At 46.2% G+C, this 17,374-nt stretch overlaps 1 protein-coding gene across 1 annotated transcript in view; it reads left to right on the top strand.

Moving 5' to 3' along the window:
- The first annotated feature begins 686 nt into the window (after positions 1-686).
- The window catches only part of LOC147623233 (CDPK-related kinase 5-like), a 117,244-nt gene continuing 100,556 nt past the window's right edge, over positions 687-17,374 (top strand). Inside the window, exons 1-2 of the mRNA XM_086821320.1 lie at positions 687-2,165; positions 2,321-2,451. Of these exons, the coding sequence (XP_086677446.1) occupies positions 1,662-2,165; positions 2,321-2,451 (635 nt within the window). The 5' untranslated portion in view covers positions 687-1,661. The remainder of the gene's footprint in view (positions 2,166-2,320; positions 2,452-17,374) is intronic.

The raw sequence follows: 17,374 nt of genomic DNA, 5'->3' as shown, positions 1-17,374 counted from the left end.
ATTTACAACGCAAATTTGGACTTCAAAGTAAGGTGCAAGAGAAACCCAATAATTATCGGACAAAATTTATGTTGGGGGACTTTCTTTTAAAACCCAATTTCCAAAGGGGGGGTTTATGTTGGAGGTTATGAAGTGGATTGGGGCCTTCAAATTTGAGCACTCATAGTAGCAAGGTGACTCTCAATGACGTTGGGGTGGGTGAAAATGAGATGGGTGGGGGATAGGTGAAACATTAGACAAAGGAGGGGCAAGAAGGAGATTCTGGTCTCCACTCCCATTTAGTGAGGGCAAGGGTCCAGTCCGATTCAGCTTTTCTGTCATCGTGTGCAATGGGTCCACTCGTGGGTGGGGGGGTGCTGGCCGGCCTGCCTGCTGCCACAATAGTAGTGGGGTAAGTAGTTGGAGTGAGTGTAGGGCCTTGGTACCTAGTGAGAGAAAAGAGTGTCTGTACTACACAGCCCACCTACACAGGACTTTAGTAAGGGTAGCCCTACCTGCACTGGACTTAGTAATGGTAGCTAGAGCATCATGGAAGACGGGTCTGAGATTGAGACCAAGCAAGAAGAAGCCTAGAGATGAGTGGGCGAAGTAGAGAGAACAGCACTCGCAGTAGAGAGAGAAGGTGCCACATGATCGACTGAGCTTCAAATATATCAAGTATTATATATATGTAGAGAGAGAGGAGCGAGTAGTGAGAAAGTAGTGAGTAGAGAGAGACGCATGATAAAGGCGTAGAGGAGGAGAGAGAGAGAAACAAGCGCTCAGTATAGAGAGAGATTCAAGCAAATAGACACGACAGACACCGGTGAGTAGCTAATAGAGAGTAGAGGGAGAGAGAGAGAGTAGAGAGAGAGAGCGCGAAGGATGTCTTTTAGCAATTCGCAAGCAGACAGCTCCGCTCCAGGAGGGCGACGGGGTACGGGGGTGAGAGATGGAGAGTGTTGCTGTTCATGATGGGTTGCCAAGCTCGCCATAGCCAACAAATTGTGGGAGTAGAGAGAGACAAGAATCGCCGTAGCCAAAGACTCTGATCTTTAACCACCATCATCAGAGGAACTCAATCAAGAGGAACAGTGTCCTTCTTCACGAGAGAGAGAGAGAGAGAGAGAGAGCTTCTCCACCTGATCATTCGTCTTTATTTCTCTCTCTAGCTTTCTGGCCGGATTTGCTTCGCCCAGAATCACCCTTGCCCTGAACTGCTGGTGGGTTTTCTTCTCGGTTTTGGCTGTCCGCCTCTGCAGGCTTCTCTACGAATTGGGTTGGGAGCAAACCCTAACCCTAACTGGGAACAGAGACCGTTTGATTTTGTTTTTCCGTCGGCAGATCGCATTCGATCTAGTTGTGGATGTGGGTTTTTGATTCTGGAGGTGGTTTGCTCTCGCAATTCGATTCGGGAAGCCTTGCAGCATCTCATTTTCAGTTTCCGGCTCATGGGGCTGCAATCTTTAGGCCGGTGAGCGATGGAGTTTTGTAGCGGGCCTTCATTTTCGGCGGCCCATGAATGATCGGAGAACACCCTTTCCGTGCACAGATTCCTTGGCCGATTCTTCGGAGTCCATGCTAGTCTCTGCACATCAAAGAAAGCCATGGAAAACAGCAGCTCAGCTGTATTACATGATCTTGGAATAGGCACCTGAAACTTCTCCCTGTACAGAGAGGCCATGGGTCAGTGTTATGGCAAGAATGCATTAGACAAGGAAACCCGCCGTAGCTCGGGAGCTTTGGAGAATGGCAACTCTGGCAATAGAGCCACAAAGTCCTCATTTACAGTGTCTCCTTTACCCTCCGCAAGCCCTCTTCCTACCTTCTACAGCCCTCTGCCAAGCACAAGCTCAGCCCCCAGTCCAAGCCCTTCCCCCGCTCGTTCCACACCGCGCCGCTTCTTCAAGAGGCCCTTTCCCCCTCCCTCTCCTGCAAAGCACATCCAAGCTTCTTTGCTCAAGAGGTATGGGGCAGCAAAGCCCAAGGAGGGACCCATCCCTGAAGGAGTTGAACAGGACAAGCCTGTTGAGACGAATTTTGGGTATTCCAGGAGCTTCTCAGCTAAGTATGAATTAGGACAGGAAGTCGGCCGTGGGCACTTTGGCCACACGTGCTTTGCAAGAGTCAAGAAAGGGGAGATGAAAGGCCAGGCTGTGGCTGTCAAAGTCATTGCCAAAGCAAAGGTGGAGTTCCTTGGTTAATTAATGTATGATATGTAAAGCTTGTATGAATGCATAAAAACCCTTTTGATTGTTAGTTGGCATTGTATGATTTGTAAGATTTGAATTTCATCATATATTCATGCTGAAAAAGATCTGTGTGTTGGATTTTACTGCAGATGACAACAGCCATCTCAATTGAAGATGTGAAAAGAGAGGTGAAAATATTGAGGGCATTGTCAGGACATGAGAACCTAGTGCAGTTCTACGATGCTTGTGAGGATAATCACAACGTTTACATCGTCATGGAGTATGTGTCTCATCACTTTCTCTGGAAGATTGAATAGTTGATTTCACACTTTGAATAGTTGATGTCACTCTTCAAATAGCCCTTGAGACAATACTATATCAGTTTTAGATAGCATGGTGTATTTTCTCTCTGGGTGACACTCTTCAGATGGAAGAGTTGTGCCCTTGTAGCTGACTTAGCGTGTGATGAGAGTCAACGTGCTAGAACATACCAAAACTCGCATGCACATTGTTTATTTAAGGTGATTGCACAGGGCACCTTGAGGTATAATTCCACATCTAGATGGGGCTCATGCACTAAGTTTGGTAGTGGGGATGCATGGCACCAATTCTCAACTAGATTGACACTAATTAAATGCTAATAAGCTGTCAATTAACTTTAATCACATGAACTACAAATACACAAAAGGCAAGGCTGAATTGACCTAATCATTGTATATTGCATGAATGTATCTATACACTGAATAAACCACAGATCTTTAAGAGATCTGGCTGCATCCTACCGTGCAGTAATCGAACATATGCACGAAAAAAGCCCAATTGCTGTTCTGGCTGTTCTCAGGCTGCTAGCTGCTTGGGAACGCCCTTCTTTTGACCCACAACTAGCTGCTGTTGCTCTGACGACTGCCACTTGGGATACCAGCATATGGACGATCCCATGTGTTTCCTTATTGCCTATTTATAGGTTTCTGATGGTTGGTTGTTTGCTCATTGGCCATCACTTTTCAGACCGAAAAATATCATCATAAATATCATTAATTGTGTTCATACTGTGTCCAAAAGATGTTCCATCTGTGTCTTGGGCACTTCCGGGTGCCTGTTTGGCTGTCAAATGTGTTCTGATTTTATCCACCCCTGCCCCTAAATCTGCCCGTGAGTCGGCTGACCATTGGAATCATGTTCATGTTGGGATCAGGGTTAATCACAAAGATTTACAAGAGTGATTAAGGAAGATGACAGGAGATAATCTGAAAAGATTAGGCATACTCATAACATTATAATGATGGTTCTTTTATAGGAGAGAGCCCCGTCTTCAGCAAGCTTTCACCAGTCGGGATTTGCATCATCATTAACCCTTCCATCTACCCTATAAGCTTTTCTCTAACTTTTCACTTCCCCTCAACCCCATAACCTTTCAGCCACCACTTCTCTCCAAGGAAGCACGCAAGTTTAGTCTGTAGCAGAGATATATGGAATTGGTGGGCAGTAAGTACATGGAGTCGGTCAGATAGTAATGACTTGGAGTTGGTTGCTAGTAATGTGACATTGAGCACGTCAAGCCATTGGGTTGGCTTGGATTCTATCCTCTGCCAGTCGTGATGTTGGGAGAATGTTGGAAAAGCATGTTGCATGGTCTAGGATCCCATAAGAGAGGACAATGCTGGGTGTAAGGTTAACAGACACTGCATGGTCGAGGATCCCATGAGGGAGGATAGTGCTGAGCCCGAGATTAAAGGGTGCTCCATGTTTAAAGAGCCCGAGATTAAAGGGTGCTCAATGTTTTGACCAAACGTGTGGTAATCAAGTGGTGTCGAGAGGCTCATTGTACGCGGGATCCTGGTAAGAGTCTGCACACATATTGGTGGATTGAAGACTCCACAGGGCCTGGGTCATGACACGAGTATTTTCCTTTTTGGTGGGATTTCTATTTCAAAACCTTTTCAAGTTTTTCTCGTACCCTTTTGTAAAAACCCCTCATTAATAAACCTTAAATTTATCGAGGTCTTTTTGATGAATGCCAAATAGTGATCGAGTCTTTTTAATGCATGCTCTGCTTGTTCCACATGAGTGGAAGGAGGATACTATTAACGGATAGTAAGATGATATCAAGTGTAACAATCACTTGATCATTAGGAAGAGTTGAGTTTACTTCCAAATCGGGAGTAGGAATCTCTTGATCACCCTAAGGATCCTATTTTTGGTGATTTAGTGATACCAACCCTCAAAGTTAAAAACCCCAAGGGAAAGAGGAGACATGCGTAGAGATGGAGGAAATAGAGAAAGAGGGAGAGGGAATCGTGGGGCTATGCCAAACCGCACTCGGGAGCACAAGTAGCTCAATTGAGAAACCAGTTTACCGTGGCCTAGGACTGGTTCTTTACCCCAGTTGTGAACATGAGGTAGCATGTCGGCTGATTTAGGACTGGCCGACTGGTGCCATAGGGTGGTATAAATACCACCCTTGCCCCCACCTCCTACTTGTATCGTTTTCATGTGTATATAGCAGAGTTCTCACACATCTCTCCTGTGCATTTGCGTTTGCTCTTCTGCACTCAGTTCTACGTTCAGATTCAGGCTGGTGGTTCTATCCTGAGTGTGCTCTTCTTCAGCGTAGAGTCCTGTTGCATGTGCTCTCAGTTTTCTCTCTCATATCCACTACGTATTCTGACATGGTATCAGAGCCTGAGGTGGCTTGATTTCTTGAAAACCTTGGAGAGCTTGCGAGAGATTTGAAGAGCTTGTGGGACTACTGGTTGTTGGTGCTGATTGGAGCTTGATCGGGCGTATGGGACTTGAAGAAGCGGGGAGAAGCAAGTGCAGCCTCTTCAAATTTTTTTTCCCACCTACCCTCCTCTCCCTTCACAAGACCATAGTAACCCCCCGAGATGGCAGACTTGCTTGAGATGGCTGAGAAGCACGTGAAGATCCCTACACTCCCCACATTCCCAGTGGATCGATAGTTGGACGGGACCAACTACGACATATGGAAGGTAATGATGGAGTTTGTCTTGGAGTCTTATGACTTGGTTGATTTCATTGTGGTTGGTGTTCCACGGCCAGAGTTGGAGGATGAGGAGCTTTTACTCTCTACTCGGAAAGAACGGGAGGCTCAGGCACAGTTATGGGATCGTGTCAATGCTCGTGTGCGTTCTTTCATCTTCCTTAATTGCACTCCACATGTGATTAATCATATCAAACATATGACGTTGGCTAGAGGGATTTGGCAGCATTTGGCTTCTCTGTATAACATGGTATCACCCATGAAGCGGGCTGCGGATTTCCTTGGAAGTGTAGATGCGGGTGATGAATCCTGCAAAGTCTTCGACGATGCGGGAGCACATTAACAAGTTGCAGGCTCTTCAGCAGGAGGTTCTTCAGGCTAGCAAGGTGATACCTTCAGAGGACATAGCCATCACTTTGTTGTCTCATCTGATCTCTCAGTATTCAGCTTTTTACTGCTCTTGGTAGGCTGAGCACCATCACATGGAAGGAGCTTGTGTCTATGGTCTTGGACCAGGAAGAGCGTTTTACAAACCCTCCACATGGCGGAGTCTCTCTGAGGCCTTGACTGGCCAGCGATCGAAAGGCCGTACCAACAACAACCACAAGGGCAAAGGGAAGTCTTCATTGGAGAAGTCTGAGAAGAAGCCCGGTTCAGAGTGTGATACTTTGAAGGCCGAGCAAACCTGTAACAATTGTGGCAAGAAAGGCCACTATTGGAGGAAATGTCCTAAGCGGAGTATCGAGAAGAGTGCTGATTCTTCAGCTTCAGGTGCCAAGACTCCAGCTTTTGTGCACTTGGAGATTATGGACTCAGATGCTTCATCTTCTTCGAGCAAGGAGGCAGTTGGTTTACCCGCTAGGGATACCCGGGAGTGGATTCTCGATAGTGGTGCTTCCAGGCACATGACTCCTTCCCGAGAGTTATTATAGGATCGTAAATGGCAGTCAGGCCGCGTTTTCATTGGCGACAATTCCACTATATCGATTCACAGTGAGGGCAAGATGGAGATTATTCACGATGGCAAATGGGGGAAGCATTCCTCTCGTGTTCTTTACGTCCCAACACTTGGTTTTCATCTATTGTCAGTGCATGAGGTTTGCAAGACTGGCTTCCGGGTGGAGTTTGAGGAGCATTTTGTTGCTCTATGGGACAAAGAAATAGGCTAGGTTGTATGGGAAGGCGGAGTGGAGAATGGTATCTACAAACTCTCAGTGCTCTCTTCTTTGACAGGCACTCAGATCGGTGATTTGTGGCACTTCCGTTTTGGCCACTTGAATGTGGATGCGCTGCGGCGGGCTTTTCGGGACCAGATGGTGGATGGCTTGCCGGATGTTGGCAGCAGGCAGGGACGCTGTAACTATTTGGTCCTCCTAGCTCTATTTCACATGATGAAATCCATGCCCGGACACCTGACAGGTGGAAGAAGACATGGGGACAAGGTCCATAAGGTTTGATTAAGAAAAAGCACCATTCTTGGTAAAAAAGCAAGAAAAAGCAAAAAGTCAAACAAGGTTGACCGCGAGCCAAGGGCATCATTGGAAAGAGGAGACTGAGCTGGACCAAAAAGCTAAAAGGTGCTTTCTCAAAAAGCAGCTCTAAGGCCAAAAAGCAAGGCCTTAAAGCCATAAAAGTAAAGCACCAAAAGTTGAGCAATATTTTATTAATAAAAGTAAAAAGAGAAAAGCAAAAGCATGAAGGTTTTTTGGCAAAAAGCAGGGTCTCTTACAAGTATAAAAAGGATTGGACTTCTCTTGTAGTACCAGATGATTGAAGATTGAAGGAGATCGTGGAGTATGTGTGGACATCATTATGATCATGAAGAGCTTCTTCTTCGCCATTAACACCTTCTCCAACATGCTTTTCAGATGTACAGTTAGCCCTAGACTTGTATGGGCATATGCACGAGCAATACGGGCGCATGTACGGAGCTATACGGACAGAAATTTCAAAAACCCTAAAACTGCTCCAAAAACCCTAAAAACTACTTTTTGGATGTTTTTATTGTCCAAAAACCATTAAAAACAGGTTTTATATCAGTTTTCTTGCGAGAAAGAGCTTTTCCATGGTTTTCCTCATGGACAAGGCTATAGGAGTTGTGGAGATTACTCATGGGATGAGCGAGTGTTTCTTGGACTTGGATTTGGATTTAGATTCATTGGACTTAGATTCATTGGATTTGGATTTGGTACTAGCCCGGTGAGAGAGAGAGAGAGACTTGTGGGTCATCCCCGTGGTGTGCTCGACATCAGAGATCTTGTACGTCGACGGTGAGAGAGAGAGATACTTGTGGGTCATCCCCGTGGTGTGCTCGACATCAGAGATCTTGTACGTCGACATTGACATCGACTTGGATATCCTACATCAGCATATTTGTTTGTTTTGTATTCATTGATTGTATTGATCTTGGCTAACGTGCCCGTGGATTGTTCTTGAATAAATTCTTGAAAGGGGGCGGAACTTGTTCCCTGCTCAATGTGGTGTATTGTGCAAGATCCCCATTCCCTTTTCTCTCTCCCCTCTCTCTCTTTATATTTTTATCTCTTGGGCACGTGGTTGAGTCTGTCACTGCACGTCCCGCTGGGCTTATAGACGTTGTAGTTCTTGCATTCGTGGTAAGCAGCAGAGGGAATCTTTTCCAAAGCAGGCTGCTAGGCGGGCCTCAAAACCTTTGGAGTTGGTACACACTGACTTGTGTGGACCTATCCAGACCCCATCCTTGGGAGGTTCTTTGTACTTTATGCTGCTTGATGATTGGTTACTTGGGTTTTATTTCCTTTCCCAGAAGGACCTAGCCTTTACTCGGTTCGAGGAGTGGCATGTTATGGTGGAGAAGGAGTATGCGGAGAAGGAGTTCGGACTCTGGATTGCAGGTGAAGACTCTTCGGGCTGACAGGAGGAGAATTCTCTTTCAATGCTTTTGTGCGGAACATGGCATCAAGCGGGAGCTGGCTAATACAGGTTTGCATTTGGAGAATGGAGTGGTTGAGCGAAAGAACCGGACTGTGGTGGAGATAGCGAGGACAATGCTAGAGCATCGTGATCTTCCTCGTCCACTTTGGGGAGAGGCTGTGGCTACGGCTGTCCATATCCTCAACCGATCTCCGACGACTTCAGTACCAAAGATGACTCCATTTGAGGCTTATTTTGGCAAGAAACCAGATGTCTCCCATTTCCCTGTGTTTGGGAGTGATGTCTATGTTCACATTCCAAAGAAGCAGAGGGAGAAGCTTGACTCGACGTCCCAGAAGCTTGTATTTGTGGGATATAACTCTCTTTCTAAAGACTACAGGTTGTATGATCTGGTGCGGAATGAGGTTGTTGTCAGCAGAGATGCTGTCTTTGATGAGCATGCTCCAACTTCCACTGTTGATGAGCTGCCACTTCTTGGAGAACCAGATGAGTACGAGGATGATTCCGAGTCTATTGTTCCAGCTAGACAGCCTCAGTCAATTGTAGAGGTTGAGCCCGAAGCTGGAGATGAGTCCTAGCAGTAGCAGGAGGCTCCGTGTTCTGTTCGAGTACCAAAGTGGTTGTTAGACACCATTCGGGAGTCGGGCGTTACGGAGCTTCCCTCCGAGTGGACCATAGAGGATGGACCTCAAAGATCACACAGAGTTCGTGACAAAAGTCATTTAGAGGAGTTGTTACAGGTGAACTATGCTTTGATGTCTCGTATCATTTGGGACAAAGAGCCCACTTCCGTGAAGGAAGCTCTTTCTTGGGAGACTTGGAGGAAAGCCGTGCAAGGGGAACTAGATGCCATAGAGAAGAATAAAACTTGGGAGTTGGTTCTGAGGCCGTCAAAACAGTCAGTCATTGGTGTCAAGTGGGTCTTCAAGACCAAGTATACGTTCGATGGGTCGGTGGACAAGCACAAAGCTAGACTTGTGGCTAAGGGCCATGCTTAGCGGCCTGGCATCGACTATGAGGATACCTTTGCAACGACAGCTAGGATGACCACGATTCAGACAGTTCTTGCCCTTGCCTCTTCTTAGCGGTGGCCCCGTATATTAGATGGATGTAAAATCTGGGTTCCTTAATGGTGACTTGGAGGAGGAGGTGTATGTTGAGGAGCCTCCGGGCTTTGAGGTTCTAGGATCAAAGGCGATGGTTTACAGGTTGCAGAAGGCCTTGTATGGTCTTAAGCAGGCTCCTGTGCATCTGCGTTTGCTCTTCTGCACTCAGTTCTGCGTTCAGATTCAGGCTGGTGGTTCTCTCTTGAGTGTGCTCTTCTTCAGCGTAGAGTCCTGTTGCGTGTGCTCTCAGTTTTCTGTCTCATATCCGTTGTGTATTCCGACAGCTTTAACAGGGGTTTTATGTGGGGTGTGTTGTGGTGGTTTGGGAGGCTAGGGTGTACTTCCATATAGGATCCCCCGAATTTTCTCGTTTGGAACAGTCTTATGCTTTGGCATAGTTAACCTCCGGTAGCTTGTGAATGACAACAAGATAATGGATGTTCTTGATTGTTCGGCAACAAGGTAAGGGATCTTCTTGGTTGTTTGTGTATGGCAAGTCATCCGAAGGGTGACAAGCTTTATGATTCATCACACACTCTCTAATGATGGCTAAAGTGATACTATTGTATTTCAATACAAGAGGCAGCCCCTAATGCGAGATGAGGAGTTTGAAACGAGAGAGAGGAGCACTTTTTGTCGAAGAGAGGTGATGTACCGAGGAGAGAGAGGAACAGATGGTGCTGTTGTCAAAGAGATAGAGATAGGAGGAGAGCACTTTTGTCGAAGAGAGAGACATGGATGCCAATGTGTTGTTGAAGAGAGAGAGAGGGGTGTGTCTAATGTCGAAGAGAGAGAGAGAGAGTGAAGCACTTGTTGTCCAAGATGTAAGATTTAGTGCCTAAGACGAGTTGGTAGGTTAAAGGTTTTAGGACCACTTGTGATATACTGACTTTGTGAAGCATATGTGGGTGATACCCACAAAGATCAGTGATACTCCAGAGTGGGTGGAGTTGCACGGAATCATGTTGATACCAAGATTTTGAAATTATATGGCTCCTCATTGACCTTCTGGGCTGCAGACCATGGACATGCTAGGTGAGGAATATGCTTTCCAGCTTTAGTAAACCTCTAGTTGAGGAGGTCAAGTGTTTATACTTCCTAGTTTTTGGGGTGAACTTCTAGTTGAGGAGGTCGTCTGTGTTGTCTTTAGGATATACGAGGAGGAGAGACACATGGAAAAATGGATGGGAAGTTCAACACCTGATTTGGTGGGATAAAAGAGTAGATGGAACCGAACTTGTGATGGTTGTTGGTTCATGACAGGTTAATGGCATTCAGAGAGCATATGGTATCTAGAAGATCTTATTGCCTTTCCAGTGGATGGCTTAGGGAATGCAAGATGATTGGAGGAGTCAGAATGACTCAAGGAGTTGGGCCTTTTCAGGCCAAGATTTGGAGGTGACGTTGGAGAATGATTGGTTCTTTAGGAACAAGTTCCTTCAATTGGTAATCTTATGCGAGCAGGAAGTTGGTGGTTGGAGGAGGATCCCTTGCTTCTAGTAAATTTGAGCAACCTTTCTATCTCAGTTATTGGCATCCATAGGAGAGTTCGAGAAAGTCGAGATTTAGCGAGTAGGCGGATTCTAATGGAAGTGTAGGAGTTAGGATAGGGAAGGGTAACTAGAATTTATGCCGTTGCCGAATTGGAAGTAGTTGTTGGGAATCTTTCCACACAAGTTTTGTCATGTTATTTATTTTCTTAAGTTGAAAGTTGTGCGTATTAAAAATAAAGGCAACTTCTGATGGAAAGGAAGTACTTCTAAATGAACGACATGGAAGATATTGGATGTGTGAAAACACAGTCTTTGTTCAGTGGATGAGAAGAAAGTAGAGGAGATTAAATATGTATAGTCTTTGTTTAGTCTTAGGTGAGGATTGGACAAAGGAGATCTTGTCATGAGAGGACTTCTCTTATGTGGTTGTTTTGTTTCACATGCATAGATATGCGTGAAGTGGGAGAGTTGGTACTTGTTACCCGATCATTAGTTGTTTGACTTGTGAAGGGGGTGATGAGGTGTTGATGAATTTTTTTGGAACTTATTTGCCCTAAGTGGGCTAGTGTTTGCCGACAACCAATGCAAGATGCCATTCGGTATGGCAGCTAAGTTGTATTATGCTAGGGTTGTTCTAGTATATTTTGATGCACTTCTTGACTAGATGTCTTATCTCAACTGGTGGATGAGAGCTAGATTAAACTCCATCATTGGGGTTAGGTTATGATGACTCTTTCAACTCTTGAAAGATCATTGGATAGTAAGGTGTTGGTTCGTATGGATTCCGTGAGCAAGGTCTACAAGAGGAGTCTCATATTGCCTAAGTAAGAGCCATGGGAATGAGTAGAGCTATATGTGAATTGAGGATTCGCTTACAGAAGCTTGTCTCCTCGAGGATTCATGAGGATGTCAATTGATCAAAAGGGGGGAAGTCTTGATCGGCCTAGGATTAAGGTAACCCAAGGTGAGGGGTGTGTACTAACCTAGGTTAGGATTAGGGCTTAGTGGGACATGGGGATTTGGAGGGTTCACACGTAGGTTAAGGGTGCTAGTAGGATGAGGTTTGGATTGGCCGTGGGCTAATCATGGCTAAAAAGCTTATAAATAAAGCAGGTCTATTTACAGTTGGGCTATTACTATGTAAGTGACCTTGGGAGCACTTATTAGTCACAAGGAGGTATCCATGCGAGTAGAGAGCTACTAGGAGGTGTGTAGGATCTCAAGGTCAAAGAGTTGTAGGTGGGTAGTTTGGCATGGTGGTATGGGATGCCAGGTTGGGGCTATTGTAACTTGGCATGCTCGCAGCAATCGGACCTCAGGCTTGGGGGTGGTTCAAGGTACCGAACCTACGGCTAGGTGGTGAGTTGCAAGCCACGATCTATCATAGTCATGCGATGTGTACGTTGTGAGCCTCGTCTTCACACAGATGACTTGAAAGCATCTTTTCAAGTGAAAAATTTCGCAAGGTGCGGGCTAGTGTTTGATCAAAGGCATGAGGTTATTTTAAGTAGGGAGGTGTTCATCCAAGAGCACCTTGTTTCCACTTCACAGGGGGAGACATTGGCTCTTCTCGACCGTGCAATTCGACAAGACAAAGGCAAAGAACCTGTAGGTCTTGTCAATCTTCTAGAGGAGGAGGAGCCCGATGAAGCTGCACATTTGCCAAAGAAGCAAAGCCTAAACTTCGAAAGAGTCAAGTGCCGTGGAGTTGTTTGAGACAAGTATCGGAGTTAGAAGACCAAAGCGTCTCTTGGAGAGACAATTTGGACAACGGACCTAGCAGGGTCATTTGGTCAACTATGCCTTGATGAGCCACTTAATGAAGATTGCATGACCGATCACTATCGAAGATGAGATGGCATAGTAGGAATGGAGGAATGCCATGAAGAGTGAGTGCTGTCCATCGAGAAGAACAAGACTTGGGAGCTTGTCCCAAGGCTAGGTAAAAGGAAAGTCATTGGTGTTAAAGTTTGTTTTCGAAACAAAGTATAAATCTGATGGTACTTTATATAGGCACAAAGCTCTCCTTGTAGCGCGGGGGTGTTGACTTTTATGAAACTTTTGCTCCCATGATGCCAAGGATGAGTTCTATTCATAGAGTGGTTGCATTGGTAGCCCATTGTGGGTGATCTATCTCTCAATTGGATGTCAATTCAGCATTCTTGAATGGAGATCTCAAAGAGAAGGTCTATGTAGAGCAACGTCTAGGATTCCAAGTGCCAAGAAAGGAGGATATGGTCTTCAAATTGCATAAAGCTTTGTACAGGCTGACATAGGCCTAGAGGGCTTGGTATCAACGCATTGATGCATTCTTCTTTCTTCTTGGTTTCAAGAGAAGCACTATTGATTATACTTTATGTAGATGATTTGATCATCACAGGGAACCATGAGAAAAAGATCCAGGCAACAGAGGCAAGCTTGTTGGAGGCAATTCTTGCATATATATGCCTGTGATCATATTGCTAAGTATGGGTCCTGCAGGATGGCCATCTTTTGGAGCAGTTGGGATATCACCTGGAGCCATGTATATTGCATGGAGTGGATGCTTGGTGTCTGATGACACTTGTTTTGTGTTTATCTTTCTTTGTGGTGTTCTCTTTTAGGTTGGCAGAACTTGGACCTTCCGGTTCCACTATGGAGGGCAATCGAAGACGATTGCAATCTCTCAAGAGGGGTGTGTGCTACCGCTTGGTGTTTTTGGCATCCTCTTTTGGAAGAGAGAGAGTGGAAGTAGAAGCCCTCGGGGGCTGATGAGAGAGAAGAAGAAGAAGAAGAAGAAGAGGTGGCTGGTGCTTGTCTGGCCACATGCAGCAAGGGCACAAAGGTGCTCAGGATGTGGACAGTAGGACAACAACACGCAGCTTACACATGGCAGTAGCAGTTGACATGTGGCAGGTACCACGTTAACAGCTGACACGTGTGCAGGCACATAGCAGGCTGGTAGCAGCAGGGCAGCACAGGTGACACGTGGCAGCGCAGGTGCCATGTTAGGTCTGCGCAAGTGCTATGTGGCAGCAGGCAACATGCGGGCAACAGATCAGCCGGCAGGTGACACATGGCAGTTCTTTTTCAAACTCACCCTCAGCTTTTTTTTCTCTCTCATTGTGTGTGTGTGAACAAAAAGCTATGCTTTTTGTTGTAAAAAAAAGTTATTTTGATTATTTTAAAAAGCCACAGCTTTTTGGAAAAAGTGGGGGCTGCCAAAACCTCTATAAGCAAGGCTTGGGGAGGGCTTTGAACATAACACATCATGTGGATTCATTGAATGAAGGCCATAGAAGCTATCACTCTTGGATCTTGGGTGTGTGTGTGTGTGGGAGTGCTCTGGCTATTTGTTGAGGAGGTTTAGGCTAAAGTTTTAACGGCAGATCAATGTCTGGAATAGAAAGAAGTATCGCAAGGGTCGTCAGTGGTTTTGAGGCCAACGCAGTGTCTTGTGTAGGATTGCTCTAGCTCCCTCTCTCTCTCTCTCTCTCTCTCTCTCTCTCTCTCTCTCTTCAAGTTTCAGTTATTTAAAGTGCTTCTGTGTGGTGAAGTTTTTGTCTACCGCCCATCAGTTTTATTGAAGGCCTGTTTCACATACTAACACTCATAGGGAGTGTTCACACACATAGAGAGACGAGACCTTGATCCCAACAAATCTCTCCTGAAGGGATTGCCTCATAATGTGTCAAGGATAAATCTAGGCACAATGGCTCGGGTTCCCAAGGGTAGAGACACCTAAAGGATTAGGTCATACACACAAAATAAAACAATTGCAATTCCACGTGCTATGGTTCCACATGTTGCAGATGGTGCATGTAGGAGGAACTATGCATTCCTCCTTCAAGTGTCCCATAGAACTTGGACTGAAAAGCCCCGTCATCCTCACAAAAGTTGGCTTCCATCTTGGAAAGCTTTTTTTCTTAAGCAACATTTGTAATGTTCTTCTTTGAATAACACTTTCTCTTAAGATGTTTGTTCTTTCCACAAATACCAGAGGGTTTAAGGCTAAAACAATCCTTTTTCAAATAATTGCATTTACCACACAATCTGCAATGGTTATCTTATACTTGCCCTTTGAAAGATCCCTTGGTACTTTTTGTAGCAAAGCCTTGTTCAGTGGGACAGCTTCTGAAACCGGCCTTTGGTAGAAACCAAAGTGCGGTAGATTAGCGGTCACCCAAACACAGTTGTAATCCAGCAAATAAGACAGATAAAAAGGGAGCTAGAGTGCTCCTACACGAAAAGAAGAACGACACTTGTTGGCCCCAAAGCTTGGTGCCCCTTTCGGTATTTCTTTATTCAAATTCAATGGAAGAGTTTAAATCGATACATCATGGCCATCCATGGCTTGTACGTTTGCATGTCCAATCTGCCAATCCTCTGGACCTCTTAGCATAGAGGTTACACACAGCTTTGTGCCCCAAAGATACCACACTGTTATTCACCTCTAATCAGCCAAGGTAGTGCATCCATGAGGCCTTGAATACGCATCTAACTGACCCATGTACATAGCCAAAAACTCAGCCATGAAACAGTCCGCAGACTCTTCCAAATCAGTAAAACAACTTGCCCTGTTACCACCCTCCAAACTGCCAAACCCTTCCTCTCACAAAGGGCCAGAGAAACAACTCCGAGACAGTCATGAGCCAGTGAAAAGAGAGACTCTCACACCCTGTCCAATTCTGTGTACTTCTGCAGTTCTGCACCTCCGGTAGCCACCTTTGGTCTCGCACTGTTTTCCACAGGAAAAAGGGGGAGAAGAAAGCTCTGTTCGGCTGTGCGCTGCCTTCCACAGGAGATATAGAGAGAGAGAAAGAAATCTGTCGGCCTGTTGCAAAGAGGGAGAGAGCATGCTGTTTAGCCCTGCTCTCTGTCCAGCTCACGTACAGTGTTCTGCCCTGCTCTCTGTCCAGCCCACGTACAGTCTAGCCCGCCTGCAATCCTACTGCCAGCCCGCCAATAAGCACAGGAGAGAGAGAGTAGGAGCTCCTGCACGTGTAGCTGCAGCCGGCCTGTTGCAAGGAGAGAAAAGGCTTGCTGTTCAGCCCCTGCACACCACCTTCCAACAGCCCACCAGTCACCAAAAAGAGAAAAAGCACACGTATGTTGTAGCCGACTCTCCTCCAAAAGAAGTTCCCCCTTAATAATAGCGTAGGCCTTCCCCAAATGGGCCACGATGCTCTAAAAGGAGTATTCTTTTATTTTAAAAGGTTTTTAACCCTTTGTCCCCTTGTCTCTGTCAGACTACGCAGCGGAGATGATGACCAGATCTGGGAACACAAGAGCAAAAACGCAGGCAGAAAAACAGCACAAGAGAGAGAGAGATGTAGGCGTGTAACTCTGCTCTGATATATACAAGATGATCCCGAATATGATACAAATAAGGTATGGGGGCTGGGGGCCTATTTATATGTCCCCAGGTAGGCAGTCGGCCTGCTGAAGAGGCCTCCACGACTACAACAACAGTCGGCCAGCAGAGCAGATCTAAGCCCACGACTGCATACATCCAGTCGGCCAGCATAACAGAGGTCCACGACTGATGTCCAGGCAGTCGGCCAACTACTACTGATCCTCCAGCCGCCTCAAGGCTGCCTCCCAAGCCTCAGAAAAATGGGAAAAAATAGGGGAAAAATACGAGGAGTGAGGAAAAATGATAAAACACCTGATAAGGGCGGGCACATCCACAACAAAGGCCCTGGTGTATAAATCTAGACAGGAGATGACTTCTAACACCCCCTCTCAGCTCCTGGCTCTGTGAAACCAACCACAGGGAGCTGGGGTGCCGCCTGAGCAAATCCTGAGATAGCGACTTCGTGAAGAGGTCCACCGTACTGTCTTCCGTCGAACAGAACTCTAGCAGGATGTCATCAGCAACGATCTGTTCACGAACAAAGTGCCTCTAGATGACCATGGGTTCCATGAGTGGAAGCCCAAACCTGCAATGCAACCTCTGCATCCTCACCATCTCACAAGCAGCATCACAAACAGCCCGGTACTCTGCCTCTGTTCTCGACAAGGCAAAAGGTGACTGTCTCCAACTGCTCCGTAAAACTGCTCCTGGGCCTGAAGTAGATCTCTTGTGTCCGGATCTCCTTCCCAAACTGAGTCACTTCGACCGTGGAGTCGGACTCCATCCAACAATCCCCCTCCTGTGGACAAGAGTCCATGATCCTTCGCATGCCGCAGAAACCACAGGAAATGCAATCCTGCCTCCCAAAGAGACATCTGCAACCACGAGCTCAACTGCCTCATCAGGAAGCTCCCGTCCAATCTGGTGTCCATCAACCAAATCAATGAACCATACAGCTTCTGAGTCACAGAGACATCACACTGCTCACAAGGATCAACACCTGTTACGGTGCACAAACAAGTTCTGGAAACTTGATAAAACCTGTCAACCACCCCCTCTGAATCCGGAACCACAAAGCCTGGAGAAACCACCGCCTTCTGCAAGTAAGCACCTGCTACCTGCCTGGCTTTCCGAAAGGTCCCCGTGGAAAGAACATCCTCATCTACTGGAGGTTCTATGTCCCGATTACTACGAGACATCAGAGCATAAGTGACCTGTTCAGCTTCCTTTGACTCACGAACACAAGAACTACCAACATCAGTACTGGAAAGTTCCTGCCAACTGCTGCCATCTACTGGCAAGCTATCCACCATCTGGTCCCGGAAAGCCCGCACCTGCAGCGTATCCACACTTGT

This window comes from Cibotium barometz, chromosome 27 (assembly GCF_041138505.1).
Source record: "Cibotium barometz isolate CiBa-2024 chromosome 27, ASM4113850v1, whole genome shotgun sequence".
NCBI classification, from domain to species: domain Eukaryota; kingdom Viridiplantae; phylum Streptophyta; class Polypodiopsida; order Cyatheales; family Cibotiaceae; genus Cibotium; species Cibotium barometz.
The sequence above is the reverse complement of the archived record's forward strand: the minus strand, read 5'-3'. Positions and strand labels throughout refer to the sequence as shown.